The sequence below is a fragment of the Hydractinia symbiolongicarpus genome, chromosome 4, assembly GCF_029227915.1.
Source record: "Hydractinia symbiolongicarpus strain clone_291-10 chromosome 4, HSymV2.1, whole genome shotgun sequence".
NCBI classification, from domain to species: Eukaryota; Metazoa; Cnidaria; class Hydrozoa; order Anthoathecata; family Hydractiniidae; genus Hydractinia; species Hydractinia symbiolongicarpus.
In genome coordinates this window covers 6,649,360-6,671,297 of record NC_079878.1, presented here as the reverse complement: position 1 = coordinate 6,671,297, position 21,938 = coordinate 6,649,360, and the positions used below count along the sequence as shown (strand labels likewise).

The following is a 21,938-nucleotide window of genomic DNA, read 5'->3' as shown; positions in this document are numbered from 1 at the left end:
CTCTTTGCTATTTGCGGTACCATTTTGCGTGACAGACGGACAGACGATGAGTGTACAAAATTTCTATTTATTGAACAGATTTCGCCATGCCATCAGAGAGGTGAGTGTCTTGTTAAAGTAAAAACATTAATATGAGTAAAATATTTCTATTACAAATAAATACAGTTTTTTCGTTATTATGAAAAACATTTCGTCAGATTGCTTTGTATTTGTTGTTGAAGCAGAGGATATAAACGTATTAATTGATCAATTCCAGCTCCATTGAATATTATGCAAACCTTTACCGTTAACATATATGATGTAGGCCTTTTTTTAATTCCCAATTTTACAAATTCCTGACCAAATAAACCTATTTGTTGCCTTCCTCAACAGTTCATTTGATCGTGATTCTACTAGTAAAATATATTTCCACTTCTAGTTCATTATCCTTTCTATATATACAAGTTTAATATAAAAATATTCGATTCTACGTGCGCATCATGTGAAAATTCAAACAGCATCTTCGCTAGACATTAACAATGGGTTGATATATTCAAAACCATCGAATTCAGATTGGTCGATTTTGTCCAATAACGACCTAAAAATGAAAACACATGAATAACATGCATTTTCAGCATTTTTTAACTCGCATCTAAGCATACTTCATCAGCTAAATTAGAACCGAAAACTATATTTCCATACTACTTAAACTACCTGGTTTTTAATGTTTTCTTTCTACCTGGCACAAACAAGAGATTAATGATATTTGTATGTTACTGCACCTTCCAAACACGAGTCTAAGGTCAAATCTAATTTTTATATTATCGCCTGGTCGTTTATTAAACATCAACGATATCTGTTTTGAAAGTATGAAATTACGACTTTGTGAACAAAACAATGTCATTTTTTAACTACTTGCAATTAAGTAAATATGCTACTTAGGGACTACATCTAATCTTTTCTGTTTATTCTAATAACTACTTGTACTAGAGAATGTACTAGAGACTAGAAAAATAAAATTCACAAATGTTTGATTCGCCTTTCTAAAAGTCTTAAATACTCAATAATGTTTTACAAACGCATGCTTTTATTCTCATCCAAACTTTCTAATTGCTGCCAGCTTAACTAATACCTTTCGTAAATATTGTCTAGATCGTAGAAGTAATAATCTCCATAAAACTCAATGTCTTTGAATCTAAAAGAAAATTGGAAAACTTTAACTCAACTCGAGAAATATTTAATAAATTTTTCTTTATGGGAAACTTTCATAAAGCAACACTATACAGACTAACAAAAGCTTTAAAGTGTGTTTCTATTTTCATTAATCTAGAGTGTTTGTGACATTATTTAAAAAAAACTGCGACAAAAGAAGAGGGAGTTACCACTCATGGTATCTAATGCAAGCAATTGATAAAACGTATTAGAAAGATGACTTCTAGCTAAAAAAAACTGCAACTTACGGATCGTCAGGTGTTAAATGAACCGGCTCTGTAGTGAATTGGGGATCAAAATTTGCCAAAATGTCATCCTCTTCATCGACCTTGGGTTTAAAAGGTGGTGGTACTTGACGATTTTCAAGCTGAAAAAACAAAGCAAGGAATAGTATAGGATTTAAAGTTATATCATGCTAAAGTTTTAACAAAGACTTCTAAGTCTCAGCCTGCAAAAGACAAGGTAAGAGGAGTTTAACAGTAGCATCTACCTACCGCCTCCCAATCGATTGCTTTGAAGAAAATATGCGACATGATATCACTGAACCCAGTTTGTGGATGACAACCTAATCTCTCCTCGGGATTCTAAAGAAAAGTTTAAAACGTACCTATCATAAAATAACACCTTTGTTTCAATATCCATGCTATTTGACGAGAGGTTTGTGGAATCATTTTCAGCAATGACAAGAGTTGGTTTTCCATATAGTACGCCATAGCAAAAAATTATACAAATTATATGATAGGTGTACGTTTTTTGTTTTGTTTTCATTTGTTTGACTTTTTATTTAAATGCAACTCTATTTTTTATTTCAGCCTCAGTTGCTAAGGGCAAAATCTTATTCTTTTACCTCAAATTGCTAAGCATAATACTAAAATTTGTTTATATATGTTGTATTATTAATAAGAGAATTTCTGAGTACTTGATGACATTTGTGTGGTATCCAAAAAAAGAAGCAAAACCACAATATATATAAAATTTGAACACACTTACTTTATTAAGAAATCCTTTTAAGCATGATGCCGCTTTAACAGATAACGAACGTGGAATTCTAATCGGTTTCTCCAGAATAACTAAAAAAAAAGAAATAGTCAATTAACGTAAAATCTACTTTCATTAAAAAATATATTGATATTCAATTCAATTGGTTTATATCAGCGTTTTAACCTTGCGCACAAATCGGCCAAGTGTTAAAGCCAGCATGGCGTTGTTTAGAAGAAAAAATGTTTAAAAAACTAATGGATGAAAAAATGAAGTAAACAATGACCTTGAAACAGATAATCTTCAGTATTTTGATCTGGATTGTCAGTGGCAGCCACAATGTCGAAAGGGGAACGCCCTGCTAACATTTCATACAACAACACACCAAGCGCCCACCAATCCACACTAGCAGCTACAATAAAAAAAATAGATAATGAGATTTGAAACCTTTGATGAACGATTTAAATTAAAATGAAAGTTTTGATGCATTGCGTTATCAACATGGTGTCACTCAAATTGTCAGCGTATTTGACGAAAATCAATTTGCAACTTGCATTTCCATTTCATAAAGAACTTTTGAGAATGGAATTTTTTGGTAAGGAAAATTAATTTCTCCATTCAAAATATACTAATTTTAACTGAATTTAGGCAAACATCAAGGGCCTGTAACAAGGGCCTTCAAAGGTTTCACGAATGGAAACGAAAAGCAAGCATTCTTTTATTATCATCTTTAAGTAAATCCAAAAATAACGCACAAAAAAACTTCAAAGAAGTATTTAACTGGTTATTAAAGAACTATACCAAACGAACATACCATAGTCTTCTCCTCTTAAAATTTCAGGAGCGATGTAATTAGGTGTGCCACAAAACGTGCTTGTTCTTTCACCAGGTAACAAACCTTCCTGTTAAAGAATATTAATAATGATGTTCTCTTATACTGCAAATTATTGACTATACATAATAGCAAAATCTTATTCTACGAAGCCATCCTAAAATTAGATAAACGTCTTGGAGGTGGGTGGCTAAAGTGATTTTCAGTGTTTCTACTTCATCTCGAAACTCGTCAATATCCAAAGCGAGTAGCGACGTGTTAACAAAAATTCTTGTTTTTGGATTTAAGTTTCGATGTTGCCTTTGTTTAAGTTGAATGCAACCTTATCCTTAAAAATATTTCGCTCTCATTTACTCTCTATATTTAACTATTGTCCGTGCATAAGAGCATGCGATCATAAAATAAAAAGGAGAAATGCCGACGTGCAACACAAGTTTGAGACGAAGAAGACAGCTAGAATCCTATGTCGGCGATTTTTCGCCAATGTAAAATAATAAAGGGAAGAGGGGGTTGAGGATGCTTTCGTTAGGTCAAAGGAAATTTTCTTTTCGAAATATACCACTTTATTTAATTCGCATAAAAAGCATTTCTCTCCCGGTCAAGAGATGTTGTTACATCATAAACAAGAAGTACACCATCTGGTGTTCTATATTGACTGCGATGAGAAAAGACGACTGAACTTGTCTATGAAAATTACACAACTATGCAATTTATAGTTGCAAGCATTAAACAACATATGAAAATCTACCTTGCACATTCCATAATCTGTGAGCTTGCAATGACCATCAGGGTCCAGTAACACATTGTCTAATTTCAAATCTCGATAGATTATACCTACAACGAAAATTTTTTTCCTCCTTAAATCTTCACATAAAAAAAAACAACATGTTTTGGATATTACTTCATTTTTTTCGAAAAAAAATGTAGCGGCACTGAAAGTAGCTGCAAAATTTCAAGCATCATTTTTATTTTTTCATGCTCCTTCTTACATCACGTGTTCTGTCTACTTTGCCTATGTATATATAGTTACTTGACATTGAAAGATTAGTGTAAATCTGACTACTAAACTGAACGTATGGTTCTTTGAGTAAGCATCTTACACAATAGGGACTTATATTTTCTTGTAAGTTAGCCATATCCCCCGAAACGTTCTGACACAACTCCTTCATAATTCATAATGGCATAAATATAAATATAAACCAATTATATATCTCACACCTCAACTAAAGTCAGTGTACTTACCTTTTTCGTGAAGGTAGTTTAAAGCACAACTTATTTCCGCAGCATAAAATCTAAAAAAAAAGAAGAGACAAGAAAAATTATAACCGAAGAACGATTTTGTCTGTTGTTATGACAACAAACCATCAGTATACACAAGTGAATTGCAAATATACGCAGAGTATACATGTAAAACTTTAAGTATTTGGTGACACTATAACCATCACCAAATAACTGAACGACTAAATAATCTCAAATTTCAAGGATGCATCCAATTGACCAATTCTTCTGTATACGCGCTATTCTAATTTTCACAACAACTACACAATAAATAAACACTGACCTAGCATGAGATTCTTCCAGTCTTCTCATACGTTGCATATGAAACATAAGGTCGCCACCATTTACAAACTCAATGACGAAAAATAATCTGAAATGCAATTATACACAGATTCACAAAATAACTCGTATAATAAATGTTAGAAAATGGTTACATTGCTGATAACTCTAGAGTAACATTTAAATATCTATATCTAGAATATCACCACAGAAAGAAAGAAATATAAACATATAATAGACAGCGTACGCAACTAAATACGCTATTCTTAGACAGCTGATCCCCACCGAATATGGGAAGGCGTTACCACACGAAAGCAAATATTATTGTTAAAGGATGTAAGACAGTTTAAAGAAAACTGCGCACTCTCTACGAAATTGGATACAAGCATACGAAGTGCTCATTCTCTTAACAAGAAACACATCACCCTACAGTTATATACCCATGGTCGAAATATAATTTTAGCCTTTTTTTCACTTACCGACTGCGTGTTTGAAAACAAGAATGAAGACCGACAAGGAAGGGGTGATTTGATGCAATCTCGAACACATGTTTTTCTGTCTGTACCCAATCTATATCTTCATCGTCGTTCACCAGCTCCTTTTTAATCACCTTCATGGCGTATATACGATCCGTTTCTTTTAGACGAACCTAAAACGAAAACACAATATAATTCTATATCCCACCATCTTTTTACAGAAATGTTACGACTTTGCACAAGTGGCATGCCACAAGGGCCAGACATAAAAATTGTCGCGTCGAGTTATACCTCAGGAGCATATCAGGGATATCCGAAAAATACTGCTATTTATTTCTTTTTCTCGAATTCCACTCAAAATTTCAGAGTGACAATGCTGTGTTGAATGCAAGGGTGTACACACCCGGTACATTTCACAAACAATACATTAACATAACACTTAAAACAGTTTGACAGTTGACTGCAAAAAGAAGAACAAAAACCGTACCATCATAACTTTGGCGTAGCTGCCACGTCCAATGACACGAATAAAATCAAAATCATTAACACCAATACGAAAACCACTACCAGGTTCAACATCTTGTGTATAGACTTCGTTTTCATAATCTTTTATTAAACCTTTCCGCCTCGCGTTGGGACTAGAACTTTTTCCTAGAAAGCCATATAGACGTTTACAGCATGGCAAGATATGACTGGAAAATATTATCGCTTCATTGTGTTAAAAACAAAAATGTTGAATTATATTTTACAAGTTGTAAAACTGAAAAACAAAGAATGACGGAACTGCTTTTTTACGTTAGAGTGAACAGAACACATACTCATTTTTATTGATTTATCCATATCCATAAGAATATTGCTATACGATCCATCTGCCGTCACTGCACTTTTTACAGGATCATACGCTGCATCAAGAGGCTAATATAAACACATAAGTAAGGTAAAGAGAAAAAAAAAGACGAAAAATACCGGGAGGGAGAATCTCCCTAGTTGGAATATACACACATTACTTAACATAGCTAGAAATAGAAGCAGACAAGGAAGGTTTTGAACCAGCTCATTTGTGGACAAAAAAATTATGTTCAAGAGTGAAAGTCGCTACTTAAACGACTCAAGACTCTTGAAATTCGCATGACATTCGCATGAAATTCGCATGACATTTCGACTCTACTTCTGCCACATATTTAGTCCGACTTGACAACCTGCAGTAACACAGAATTCATTTCTTGTAATAATTACATTTGTACTAATAAATAAATCCAATCAATAGAATAAAAAACCACTTACAACTTGTCCACACAGCAGTTGCGTGTAACGGTGACACCTTTTGTGTACTGTAAACTTACAATTCATGCATTTAACGCCCTGAGAAGTATGAAATAATCAACATATATGAAAAAAATTCCTTATAAATACCTACATGTTTTATGAAACGTTACTTCGATTTTGGGGTTTTTTGAGAAGAAATGACTATTTTAAGCCTTCCTTAGGGTTATGATTAATAATGGTGGTAGAGTTTCTTTCGGGATCAAATACATTACATTTTCAGTACTTTTAGCCTCAGTACTTCTTTAAAAATCGTAGGACTGAGTTTCTTTTAAGGCGTTTCGCATTTTAAAAGTTTATTACTGTACGTCTGAAGAGGGAATTTGTTTTTGGAAGTTCAAAAATCAATAGTTTTATACAAAAAAGCACATCCATGCAAAAGTTAAGTTTTGAGATGACACAAGGTGTGAGCAGCCATAAAAAATATTGCATGATGTAGCCTGAGTTATTGCTCAATTGTATACCTTCGTCTAGGAGATGTTCTGAAGCAGGGTAAATAAAGAGATTAAAAAATGCAACCTTTCTTGCAAGTAAGATAATGTGATGTCCATATTTAGCAGAAATCAGTTGATCGCAATTTTTCACACAATAACAAAAACATCAAGATGGTAACATAGTTGTGACACTTACTTGTCGCCCGAGCCCCCATATGATATCTCTACATATAGGACATGCTGTCATCTAAACAGAAAAAAAGGTCAATGCAGAAGGTTCAAGATGGTAGGACAATAATAATCTGTAGTACAAATGACCATAAAAAGCTTTTAAAAAACACACACACACAATTCACTAAAAACTAGTGACTATGATAGGTTTGGGGTGAACTTACTTTTCCAAATCTACGTGCAACAAAAGAATGTCCGTTAAATTGATATATTTTCCTCCATCTTCTTGCTCCACGTCTATATAATCCTAAAATTTTATATTTAAATATTCAAAAGACGTCAAAATTCAAACAAATGTAGGTACTATATACTAGCTATGCATTTTGAAATTTTCCTGATAAAAATTTTCTCGAACAAACTAAAACCATTCTAAAACAAAAAGAAGATACAGTAACTGAATGGTAAAAAAGAATAGTTATTTTTAATGTATTAATTTGATAAATTTTTTTTCGCGGGTCACCATTCACACAAAGAAGTCTCAGGGATCCAACTCTAAAATCATTTACTATCTGTGAAACGTAAAACTTTTACCATCTGGTGTGTAGATTAATATCACAAATCAATTGTAACTATTGAAAGGCAAAAAGGAAGATAAAATAATTATTTTAAAAGAAATTATGGTTGGTTAACCATGATGTAATATTGTTGGTTGATCGTAAAACCACCATAGAAGATAAATCACAAAGATAAGTATATAGACAGTTACTTAAAACACTCACATGATTAAATTCTCAATAATAATATTATTAACTTCCTATATAAAACACAGTTGACGTGAGATGTTTAAGTTGCATAAGCCATTAAATTGTTTAAAAAGACTTTTTTGAACATGAGAGCTTGTGATTAATAATTATTTGGGTTATACTTTCGTTTTGGTTAAGAAACATAAAGAAGACAATTATTACGCAGTTTTTATGCAGAAATAAGAGGAGCTTAAAATCCAGCTTTGCTACAGGTCATAAAAGTTTCAAAACAGCATAAGAAATGTTCAAATATTTCCACATTTAGCCATTTTATTTACAACAAAAATAATGCGACAGTAAACAAAAAAACTGTGGAAATATAATGAAACACTTCTTGGTATATCAGTCGCTAATGTTAAATTCACGTAAAATTCATGCAGCGACTCAAGGACAACATTAAAGTAAGGGGAGTGAGATTTTCACAGGTGCTTTGTTTATGTTCTGGCCTGTATTGTGATTTTTTTTTTCAAAGTCTTCGTGCTTTGAAAAAAAACAGTAACTGACAGAATGCTTAAAGGAAAAAGAACTCAATCCACACTCCAAGAAAGTCCCAATTCTCTGCAACTGTAAATAAGTGCTATCAAAAATCATAACCTTCTCACAATCTCAATCAATAACCATATTATACAGATACAACATGCACATAAAAAATCACCGTCATACAGATATAAAAAGTTCATCACCTTCTTTACACTTTGTTTATTACGTTACACAGATAAAATTATCTCAATGGGCTATATGAATGACATCAACATATTTATAGATAGCATATGAGAAAACATGGATATTTTCATAGATAGAGATATCTTATCTAACTAAATTATCATTTTTATTCAAACAAACTCAATATACAAACTCAAATGATACAAATTATCATTTTTTATCATTTTTATTCAAACATCGAAACTATATAGCTTATAAAAAACATGGACTGAGTGCTTGGAATTTAAACAAAGTCATTATGAAACCAAAATTAAACACTTTCAAATTCTCTTTAAATGGATAACAATTTTTTTTTTCGTGCCAAAAATCACATAACTTCAGATTTCATTTCAGAAGACTAGGATGTAAATAACCTCTTCTTTTTTTTTTCTTTTTTTTTTTTTTTGGAGGGGGTGGGAATGAAATAGCTTTAAGGTGGAGCTCATTAACCGAGCATATCTTTACTTTCATCCTTAACTTTTTTTCTTGCTCTTTTAATTGTGTTTTTTCTTATGTTTGTTTCTATGTAAAAACACCAAATCTGTGTAAAATTCAGATACTATAGAAAAAACATTTGCATGAATTATACATAAAATTACACATAAATGAACAGTACAAACATCCACTTTAAATTTATATATGTAAACTGTCTAAAAACAGGTGAAGCTTGAGTTTCTAAACAGCAAATATCTTGTTCTTCTTATTTTAGCAAGAATTCTGGGCTGTCAAAGACATGCAGCTGAATATTTTTACAGCCATATGAAGTATCTGATACAACATAGAATGCTATGGAAGCGTGACTAGATTGGGTAACAATGTAAAGGTGTTGTGTGATCAAAAGACCTCTGTGGTTTTTATGGAAAAAATTGTTATACGTATACAACATGTCTGCCCAACACTCATCTTATGCATACCACATTTTTATGAGAGATAACCTTCCTTCTAAAATTAGAGGTGCTAATTTATGCATTTAAAGTTACCCAACATTCTCACATAACATAAAATAAAAACGTAAAAATAAATCCAAAAATTAAAGGTAAAAACTAGAAATCTACCAGTAAAATAAAATCAGTTTGTGAAAAAAATTAACCGATAAAATATGGCTTACCATATTTTATCAAACAGTTTTTTACAATACAAAGAAAAATCAATGTTTTTCAAAAAACAATAACAAGAAAACAGATGTTGATTGAACAACAGATAACCATAACTGGTTTGAATTTAAAAAAATATAAAATCACAAATTGCTATTGATTTCTTGAAAAAAAATTGGTAAACTATATGGAGATTACTGGATTGTATTGCACTGGTAACTTTCATATCCCATCCATTAAAACAAAGGGAATGTTTTTGAAAAAAGCTGTGATTTATTTAATCATACACATTAAAATCATATTAATGTCTTAAGATGTCAGTTAAAGCAGATCTTTTTATGTAGCTCTGTATTAGACAAATAAAATTTTGTAGTTTGTAGCTTAATTTCCTCAAAAACTTATTTTCTGTATGGCACTAGCCAACATTGCAATTTTCTCTGAAGCTATTTGCCAGTCTGCATACCACAAAGAAATCTAGGTTATTTACTAAATGTTAAAAATATACAAAAAAAGGAAAATATCACATAGTATCTAAAATCTTGCTGAAAATGAAATGAGGTTTGTAACACTATGTCTTCTCACACTCCCACACATTAAAAATATAGCACTTTTTCAACATGTTTTCATTCCCTTCGTTCTGACTTTCTTTGAAATCAAAATAAATAATGCTTTGGTGACAATTTTTTCTAAAAACATCTTTATTTTTAAATTTTCACAGGAAAAACTTTCCCATGGTTAAGGTTAAATTCAGCTAAAAGATCTATTTCTTAGAATCCTGAGACACAACAACATTTGTTTTTTCAAATGGGCTAAAACGCTTTAAATAAAAATGTCTTGATCTATGAGACTATTCTACGTGGCAAATATATATAAATATTATTCATCAAATATTGATGGCGAAAAGAAATAATTATGTGACAGAATAGTTTCAAATGTGTTAATCAGTTCATTTTTAGCTTAGGTAGTATGGTTTAAATTTTTTTCATATTCATTTATTTATTTATTGTTCTAAAAAAAGGATATAAGCCAATACATAATTTGTCTCACAAGTTTGACCAAATTAAATGGTATATCAAAAGAATTTACATAAATCAATTAAATAAAACAGATTATTGTTTTTATATTACTACTTTGTTCAAAAATGTTGTTATAACCAAACTTAATGGCATTGTGCAACGTAAAACAAAAAACATAAAATGTCGACCAAACGAGTACATCAAGAACCAAATTTCAATATCAGGAGGAATAAAATCACAGAGAATATGGCACGAGATACTTTTTCATTTATAGTAAAATAAGGTGCAAGCTAACCAAAATTTCCTCACAAAATTATTTTCCAGATCTATATGAGGATATTTCCATTCCTTACTCAGAATATAAAAATTCTGGTTTAAACTGTAGTTATAGGTTATTGTATTATTGATTTTGAAAAAGTCATTACAAATTAAGACTTGTTTCATTTCGTGACATCTTAAGCCCAAAACTGAATATGCACTACTTCAACCAATAAATGAACATGTTGATAAATATGGGAGGCTTTAGGGCTCTTATCTGAACATAGCCTAAGTTTAATAAATACTCAACTACTAGTATATACTTCATTTCAAGAAATCCAAGATTTTTTATACTGGGCTTTTGACAGGGTTTGAATGGTCAGGGAGTGGGAGTGACTAATCAAAATTCATCCTTTTAAAGTTATCATATTGTTATTCATTATGTTCAAAATAACATCACACTGATAGTATCTGGATTGTATCTCTCTCAAAGAGCTGAGTTGCGGTTATATGATGTGCAAGTTATATACCAGAAAAACGGTATGCTTCAGAAATTATTACAAAAAAATGGTACAGGGGCTATTTTAGATGCAACTTTATTATTATATTAAAAATATAATTTGTTAACTTTTTTACATGTTCATAAGATTGCCTTAACAAGTACATGCTCAAGTTTCCAGGTATTCAGCTTTTTTTGACCATTGAACTTTTTGACCATTTACCAATTAGGTAAATGCCATAATTATTCTATTTTGCACACAAGGCTTGAAATACGCTGCCTATTACCAGAGGGAAATCATTTCAATATGCTTAATGTTAATGCAAATATAATAGATTAGACTAACATTCAACAAAGAAGAAAACAAATGATTACCAGGATTGTGTTTTCGAGAGAGCATGGAAATTTTAATTGAAAGAAAAACTATATTGTGTAAGTGAAGTAAGATTAGGTATGTACATGATCACATGCAGTTGTGTTAACATACACATTCTATCTCATTGGTTGGTTGTTGCTTCATAAAGAGGCCTAAATAAGTATTGGGTTTCAGATTAAATACTAAATGTATCTCATGTAATTTATTTTAAGCATAAATAAAATAATAACAATAAAAATTAGACTCACGTAACTCATTTTTACGCAAGTTTTAAAGACTTAGTTGATCCACATAATGTAATGATGCAAGTCTAAAAAGATTTACCCAGAATAGGGTCTGATTTCAAGTCCTGGGACAGTACTTTTGAAAAAAATACTAAGTGGCCCAATAAAACAATTTTTCAAAAAATCAGTACATCACATGAAACGTTAACTTATTTTCCTTGTGCATGTGGTAAGAGTTCACCTAGTTTAAATTGAATTAGTACGGTAGCATATTCAGATAATTGTTTTGTCCTCCAGTCCACTTAATGTGATGGTTTCCTCAAATAATTATTTTAAAACTCCACTTGATATTGCAGGTCCTGATTTCATTACTTTTTGAAAAAAAAATCTGTTAAGATAAAAAAAATGCATTAAGGCCTGATTAAAGATAAGTTGTGCAAAACATTAAACACAGATTACTGTCTTTTAATTATAAATGAACACACATTGCATATCCAGTGCATTTTTTTACTTTTAATAGTTTACTTCAATAAGCCAGTGGTTGAATTAAATTTTTCTTGTAATATTATTTATTTTAAAACAAGTATTTTTTACAATTTAATTAACTTTTTTTGTTATAACTGATCCCTGAGAAAAGGTTAGTATTGTCAAACAAACTTTTAAAGCAAAGATCTATAAGTAGCTACAAAGTTTAAGACTCCCACTTTTAAGATGCATTTATAATTTTTCTAAAATCCCAGTCAAAATTGGCTTGTTCTACCGTTTTAAAATCTTGGTGATCACTGACTTATTACATGTGTTTGATTAATGTTGGAGGAAAAGTTATTGAAATCAGAACATCTTCCAATTAGATCACTTTACTCCAATTGTTAAGTTCTTTCCTGTTAATTTACTTTTATACTTTTATTTATAAACTAGTTAATAAGGTCATGGAGAAAACCACTTGTCAGAGAAAAAATAGAAAAGACCAGTATTTAAATTTGATGACGCAAGCAATTTAAAAATTTGTATACCCATTGTCTTCATTGTATAGATCTTGAAATGCTGATGTATCAGTTCACTTCTGAAAAAACGGTTGTAGAGATATTGAGGTTTTGAGGTTTAAAGGTTTTTTGATGACATCGTCAACCAGTCTATTCCAAAATGGATTCTGAGACCAAAGTTTTGAAAACTTACCCAATTTAGTCCCAGGGTGTCCTTAGTTAGCCACATGGTGAAAAATGACTGACGTCATTACCAGGTTCTTTTGCCTCGAAGTTTCAAGTGCATTGTAATGGCTTCATTAATTTAATTTAAGATATCGATGTTAAACTAGTGTTATATATGTCACAGCATTTCGCATTCATATTTTATAAAAAGATGACTAAGTATCAGCAGTGATTTCACATTCACATTAATTTTAAAATTCAGAAGAATTGATGGAACAAATAATTAGTTAAACGATAAGTTTTAAATTGAATTAAATTTAATTTGTTATTACTTTCAATTGTGATTATTTATTTAAATTCTGATTATTTCTGCCTTTTGTGATTATTTCTTCAAATAATTATTTTAAAATCCTACAACAAAAAATATATTTTTTATTTTTTTTCACTTTGCATTAGACTTAATTAAAGGAATGGTAAATTTCCTCAAAAAATTATATAATGTTAGGTAGACTTTAAATCTCAATTCACTTTGTTTTCACCACTCTGCAATTTCACACTTTTGTTGAGGTGTGTTACCCTTCTCTTCTTTTCTGAAAGAAAGTCTGATAGGAAATTTCAGATGTCACATTCAATGGTCTTAAAAATATAACATCGTTTGATATAAGATTATGCAAAATGAAAAAGAGTTAATTTATCCAACAGATTGGTAAATTCTGATTGCTTCCATTCTGTGCAAAAACTATGCTCACAATATATGCATATTATGCCATTGCCATAATGGAAAAACAAACTTAACCACAAATAAGGAGTTTTCTCGTAATACTATTTTGTTAAGGCTTTTCTTTTCTTTAGAGTAAAATTAAGGTAAGGTAAAGTTATCCTTTTAAAAATTGATCATATCATAATAAACCCTGTTAAAAGATATAGCTGAACAAATTCGGTCATGAAACCAAACCACGTAACAAAAGTTTCCTTATAAAATTATTGTACCGTGAAGTTCTTTTATTAAGAACAGATTAAGGTAACAATATATACCACAATACCAAATCTATTGAAAAAGTTATTTCCTTTAAAATTGACACAATGTAACAAAATCTGTCAAAAGATTAAAACACATAAACTAATAAAATTTGTTAAAAGAATCGACCATGTCACCGGAGTTTCCTCATAAAATTATTCAACTGCAAAGTTTTTTTCCTTAATAAACTTTAAGAATGACTGGACCATGTCACAGGAGTCTCCTCATAAATTTATTCCCCACTAAAGTTTTTTTGCTCAATAGACTTAAGACTGGACCATGGCACAGAAGTTTCCTCACAAAATAATTTCACTGTAAAGTTTTTTTTTTCTTAATAAAGTCTTATTAGGTTTTTGTCTTAAAAACATGTGAGATTTTTTGAAGAATTATTCTATAGTTTTGATACAAGGTAACAATGTCTTAAAAGACTAAAACATGTGTCAGAGGTTTCCTTATAAAATTATTCTACTATAAAGTTTTCTTCTTAAGAACAGATATAAGGTAACAATTTCTGTTAAGTTGAAAGTATTTTTTCTTGAAAACACTTACAAACTGTCTATTAATGCACCATGTATCAGGACTTTCCTTATTAAGTTATCTTACTGTGTACCATAAGATTACTGTAAACTTGTTTCTTGGAAACAGAAATAAGGTAGCAAACTCTGTAAAAAGAATGGGTTGCTTACCAGAAGTTTTCCCATAAAATTATCTGTGCTTTTGTTTTATAGTACAATTCCCTTGGTGCACTTTGAGAAGCAAAAAAAAAAACATGTCCATACACCTTTTTTATGTTAAAAAAAACATAAAAAATGAGCAGTGCAGCGTGTTGTGGAACTATTTGTAATAAAAAATGTAAAAAACTATAGGGCAAGCTGTGATAAACAAGAACCTTATCTCTTTAATAATAGCCGTATTTCGTCTGTCTGTTCATGCATCTGTTTGTCTTTTTGTTATGGAAACACGAAATGCGAGATATAAAGGACAGACAACCTAGTGAATTTTTCCACGGGTTAACGACTAGTTTGTTATTACTAATGCTAAAATTACCCAAGGTTGGTATGCACATGATGAAAGATGGCAACTCTAAAGGGCAAGCATGCGTCTATACCTTGTGTCAGACTATTAAACAGTCAAAATGTGGCAATAGGGTATGTTTATATATTCTTCATTAATACTTGCTGGCAGCTTGTAAATAAACTAAATGAATCGAATCTTGTTACATATATTAAAATTGAAAAAAAAATGAGACAAATGCTTTTAGTTTGTTTCTGGAAACTAAATCTTAGAATTTACTAGCCAATGACTGTCAGCAGGCTCTATTAGCAGCAAAAAGCATACAGCATAAATGGGACCTTTTTCTAATAAATAATTTTGTTGTAACAAATAAATAAATATATTATAAATCTTACTATCTTCTCCTTCCATTAACATCCCTGGTTGTTTTGGTGTCCCTTTAAAAACTAAAATAAAATAAAAAGTATATCCAACATATTCATACACTAACATTTCTTTTACAACTTACAAAAGCAAAAGTGTTTGTTAAAATAGAGAATTGTAATCTACAGGTGCATTTTTCATTTTTTTAGATATATTTTGTCTGCACAGCACAACCTTAAAATTACCAACTATTCTTCAGTATACAAAGCCAGCAAACATATAATACATACTATTAATGACCAGTTGAGATTCAGCATTAACATGAAATAATCGCACAGCCTCATCAAGTTCAAATTGTTTTGAAAGGGTACAAGGATCACCTAAAAGCACAATTTTCATACATGAAAAACATTTAGAAGTGGTAATGTGAGCTGGGAAATTTCTTAGCAAAGTAAGCTTTATGTGTGTGAAAATCACGTTAAAATTGAAGTATGTCTTTATAATTATATTTTGTGGTTAATGTTGTCTTACATATCTGTGATCAAAATAATGACTTATACTCAATTTAAAAAATTAACCTTCTTCATCAATCCATTTCAGTGTGAAAATGTCATCTGATTCAAATTTGCACAACTCACGAATATCATCACATAAATCGTCGAAAGCAATGTTTGGGTCCATGACCAAGCACATGACATCTCTATAAATAAATATGTCAAACAGATTAGTATTTATTGCCAACCGTGGAGCATTTTCATTTTTAGGAATACAATATCTCATACATCATATCGTACATTCTTTTCACCAACTTTATCACCATATCATAATTTTCCTCAAAAAATAATTTTATGGGAAAAAAGAAGCAAGTGAGATAGAACTTATTTTAAAACTAAATTGATTGGTTTAAACACAAAAAAGAAGACACTACAATATGGTTTCGAATCATTTTGAAAAAAGTTGAAAATTAATCCGCAAAAGTTGAAAATTAATGTATTTTCTGATATATATATATATATATATATATATATATATATATATATATATATATATATATATATATATATATATATATATATATATATATATATATATATATATATATATATATATATATATATATATATATATATATATATATATATATATATATATATATATATATATATATATATATATATATATATATATATATATATATATATATATATATATATATATATATATATATATATATATATATATATATATATATATATATATATATATATATATATATATATATATATATATATATATATATATATATATATATATATATATATATATATATATTCTAAAAACTTGAATAGAAAAAATTTTCACTTTATTATTTGGGTCAAATTTAGTCTAACATTGATTTGACAGCTTTAGAGTGAAATAATTTTCTGAGGAAACTCCTGTGACAATTTTATATAGTCAACTGCAAATTATAATTTTAAATAGCACTGTAAAGTGACAAAAGTGGCTTGTCAGAAGTAAACTGGATTCTTTTTGTGTATCACATATAATGCAAATGTGCATATTCTTATAGCTCTTTGGTATTTGTCTAATAGATAACAGATCATGTAATCAGCATATGCAGATAGATTAAGATGCAAAAAATGATGCACAAATATTAAGATCGTTAATACATTAGATACTAAGAAGACACTAAAAATTATTTTTGGTTTTTGTCAAATGAAGAATAATGCGTACCATACAAAGTACAAAAATAGCTCAGGTGTGTGTGTGTGTGTGTCAGACTTGTTAATAAAGAAAAGGCAAGACATGTGGCAATCACACATCCAAAATTGCTTTTATGGTGTGCAAGCATGTGCTGTTAAACTCTTTAATTCTGTCTGGTTTTATGTATGCAGTTAGGACTTAAAAACAGCACAACTAAATTTGTTTCAGGCACATGTGAATATATGCGAGTGTGATGACAAGACTGGTGTGTATGTGTGTGTGTGTGATTGCATGTTTTAGAATGAGAATCCTGACAACACACTATCATATTTGAATAAAAATAAAATAAATCTTGAATTACTCTCACAGACTCTTACCCATTAAAAGCTGCTCTTAAAGGAATTCCTTTATCCATTGTGTATTTTATAAACTCTAAGAAAAGAAATATATATACATAAAACATCTTGAAATTCTGAAACATTACTTTGTGCTTATTTGAGAATGAAATTAAGAATGCACATATTTTGATAAAGTGAGCACTGAGAATGCTATACTATCTTTGGAAAAACTTAAAATTTCCAAAAATGTTAACAATTGATTACAAAAGTGATGTGAAAAAATAAGATAAGTTATGGCAAATAATTATAACAATTACTAATTTTAAAATCTGCCTTGAGAAAATTTGCTGTTTATTTATACAAGATTTCTAAATAGTCTGTTTGCAAAATTTTACCCACTATTTCTTTAAAATATCGTGCTTCACCACCACCAGCTTCAAACATAGGTATTTAATAGAGTTGCTTTAAAATAATCTTTCACCTCCTATAGTAAGTTGGATTTCCTGATCCATGGGCTTAGAGGCGTGTTTAAAAATGATGTATTCCGTTTATGTGGCATTTAAGGCAATTTTTTGGCATTATGCCAGTGCCAAAGAAATTTTAAATCAAGATTTACTTTATGTTAAGAGATTTTGATGATTTATTAAAATGTAACAAATTAGTGTCATCAGCCAAGTGATGAACACAAGAGAATTTACTAGCAGTTTAAATCATTAACGTAAATTAAAAAAGTAGAGGACCTAAAACAGAACCTTGTGGAACACCGTGTCTGACAATAGCCCATTTTGAGGTGAAACCTGAGATGTTAACAAACTGATTGCAGTTGCTCAGGTAGGATTTGAAAAGTTATGGAGCTTGGCCTCTGATTCCATAGTGAGACAATTTTTTCTGTAGAATTTTGTGGTCAACAGTATCAAAAGCCTTCTGGAGATCAATAAAAATTCTACACCCATAATTGCCTTTATCAAGCGCATCCATTATAGTTTGGATCATATTGATAGTTGCATGTGATGTTGAATAATTTCTTCTAAATCCAAACTGGTGCAAAAATAACGAAATGTGTTTAAGAAGAAAATTGTTAACTCTTTGATAAATTAGCTTTTCAAAGATTTTATCAAGATTTGATAGCAAAGATATATGCCTGTAATTGGTACATAGTAGTTTAGCTCCCTTTTTGTGAATTGGAATAACTTTGGCAACTTTTAGGTATCTGGATAAGAGCCCAGAAAAAGGATAAATTGATAAGTTCAGATATAGGTTCAAATATAACATCTTTAATTAAGGACATAATACGAGGTGGACCACTAGCTTTATTTTGGTTGAAAGATGAGATGCATTTTAGCACTTCATCTTTGGTTGTTGGTGACAAAAACAGTGTATTAGGATTAGAATTTTTTAGATAGTGTGAGAAAGTTTTAGGGGTTTTTGGTATTTTAGACCTAATTTTATCAGCAACAGATGCAAAAAAGCTGTTAAAAGTGTTAGCAATAACTTTAGGGTCAGTGACCATTGAACCATCAACTAAAAGCGAATTACTTCCTAATTCGCTTGTGAATAAGTTTTACCTGACATAAGTGTGTTAATACCTTTCCATTCATTACGTATAGATTTACTATTTTCTTGAAAATCTTTCCTATAATAGTTAGTTTTATTTGCTCTGCAAAATGAGACATTAGTGATGCGATAAAGTTTAAATCTTTCCTGATAGAAAGCTTTGTGATCTGGATCTTTTGTAGATAGAAATTTTATATATAACAGGCCACATGTTTTTATAGAACAAAAACAACTTTAGTCATTCATGGATTACATGGGTTGGGAAGTTCATGAGCCGGAACTTTACGCAAAGGAGCACTTTCTTCTAAAAGGCTATTGACACCGTTGTAGAAATTATCAAAAGATTTGTTAACATCAGTTTGCTGAAGTTGGAGTGTTTCATTCCAGTTAATTGATGAAACTTTTTGCAAAAATAGGTTAGGTTTAAATTTTGACCAATCTCTTACCTCTTTCATCTCTAAGGAATTTCTTTTTTCCATTTTCTTTAAAATCAAGAAGTGGGATAAATGGTCAGATACAGAAGTAAGAATGTTACCAGAAACAGTGTCCACAAGATCCGAAGAACAAAAAATGTTATCAATGATTGTATGACTAGTAATTGTCACACAAGTAGGCAAAATAATTTGAGGAAGCAGAGAAAAAGTACTTGTTATACCTAAAAAATTATTTATATCTGCATTACTATTAGCATTTAGTAGATCAATATTAAAATCTCCCAGTAAGACAAGAGATTTATTATTGTTGGACATTTTATGCCCAACAATAATAAAGAGCAGGAGAAAGAAAATCATTGTTGAAGGCATTTACATCCATCACAGGATGTTTGTATATGTAGCCTATAACAATGTTCTTTTTATTAACTCTATGAATTTCTATAAAAGTGGATTCAAGTTCTTTCGGGAAGTTGATGAATTTTCAAGATCACTGCGACGAGAATATTTTATTTTATTTGATATATATAAAAGGGTTCCCCCCTTTTCACTGGAGCTCAGAGTATGTTCCATTTGAAAAGAGGGCAAATTATAATTTTTGTAGGACATATTTAGCAATTTTGATTCTGTTACAGCAATAATGTCAAAGCTCAAATTTAGATTGGTCAGTAACTGTTTAAGTTCGTCATGATGTGCGGGTAAAGCAATATTCATGTGAAAAAAGAAGGACTTTTCTTGGAGTTCATTAATGAAAAAGAAAAAGTCTCAATTTCATAGTATTTGCAGTTCACACCACCCTCTCCCATATTAAGTTCCATAATGTCTGAAAAATAATCAAATGTTTTTAGGTGGTCAAGAAAACATTTAGTTGGTTTGTTATCAACAGAAATACCTCTTTGTATACACCTTCTTCTAGTATAGAAGATTTTGAAGAAGTGCAGAATGGGAGAGCCCTCCTGACACATTCAATACAGGTCCAAAATGCCATGGGTTTTATTTGATGCAAGGCATAATCATGTGCAGAAATCCTATTACATTTGCAGTGTGACCATTTGTCACATGCGTTACAAAATATAGCAGATTGATTCTTGTTCACGGATTTGCCACAAACACTGCAAGGGTATTGAATCATAATATCCCTAGCAGTACACACAAAAAATAATAAAAAGACACACACACAGAAAAGGACAAAAACAAACTACCTACAGTAGTTCCTGCTCACAAAAAGAGTGAAATGCATATTCTCACAGATGTGTAGAATATTTTAGTGCTGAGAAAGAAACAAACACAACTCACTTATTTATATGAGGCAAAACATTTTTTTCAAAGGTTGTAGTCCAGAGATATGCCCTCCGGAAATAAAATTGAAGTTGATTTTTCCTCAAACCACACAGTTAGTGAACCCTTATTACGAATTTGTAAACATTGACACACAATATTGCGGTCCGGTTCTATAAATTAACACCGAACATGTTACTTTTTATCAGAAGCCAAACAGTACAACTAAAATAACCATGTATCACTAGTAGAATTTCACAGAAAAATCAAAAGTGGGGAAGATGCTCTGCAATTTTGACTGATGAAAAATCGGAATTGCAGGAGCGTTTTCACGGCCTACTCTGACCGCCTACTCTGCCTAGTCCAGTAGAATAGTTAGCTAGTAAACTAGAAAATGATTTATATATACTGCTTCTATAATTTCTAAATAAGTATTATTAAAATAAAATGATAGGATACGTTTTTAAGGATGAATTCAAGTTTGATGTTAATTGTTTACTTTTCAGTGGTAAACTCCTTGGCTTTGTCCTTTGCGTGGCAGGAAAAAAGATGCTAGGATTTGATAAAGAGAGATTTTTCCTGTGAATTTCTTCTCATGAAAACATTATTTGAGGTTTTAAACTATTACCAAGTATTAATAGATCGCTTCTGATTTATTTAAATTCATATAAAGTCCTAGACATGCCTAACATAACAAAATAGACTGACAATTTTCCTGTCATGCAAATGGCAGAGCCGAAAGAGCTTACCACTGAAAATGTAAACAACAGAATTTATCTATACCCAAAAAATCCAGTAACCTTTTAATTACTTAAACACTTGTCTTTGAGGCCAAGGCTAGACCCCTGTCTTTCAGAAAATGTTTGCAAATCACATGACAAGATATTTGCCCAAAAAATAAAATGATTTTGGTCTATATAGAAAACCACTTGATCACCTTCACAGAAAAGAGTCAACAAGGAATGACAAAAGTTATTTGTTGTTACCCTTTAGCTAACCAGGATAGAAAATACAACTAGCTAGCTAGCAAGCTAGCTAGCTAGAGATCTTGTGGTGACAGTTACTGCTGGTTTAGCTACCTAACATATATATATATAGCCCAGCTAATATAGCTAGTTTCCCAGATAGCTAGCTAGCTAACCAACAACTGATTGAT

General features: G+C 30.5%; 1 protein-coding gene across 1 annotated transcript; it reads right to left on the bottom strand.

Annotated features, from left to right (window-relative positions):
• Window positions 1-126: 126 nt before the first annotated feature.
• Window positions 127-17,819, bottom strand: LOC130641021 (protein kinase C iota type-like). Its single transcript, XM_057447649.1, has 19 exons — window positions 17,559-17,819; window positions 16,056-16,177; window positions 15,768-15,857; window positions 15,510-15,560; window positions 7,187-7,269; window positions 6,988-7,038; window positions 6,319-6,396; window positions 5,853-5,949; window positions 5,522-5,685; window positions 5,038-5,207; window positions 4,563-4,649; window positions 4,244-4,293; window positions 3,750-3,835; window positions 2,984-3,071; window positions 2,456-2,581; window positions 2,182-2,261; window positions 1,686-1,775; window positions 1,440-1,558; window positions 127-577 (listed from the first exon to the last, which is right to left on the bottom strand). Exons 1-19 carry the CDS (start codon window positions 17,660-17,662, stop codon window positions 490-492), a joined length of 1,824 nt encoding a protein of 607 aa, XP_057303632.1. The 5' UTR covers window positions 17,663-17,819; the 3' UTR covers window positions 127-489.
• Between the last annotated feature and the right edge of the window lie 4,119 nt (window positions 17,820-21,938).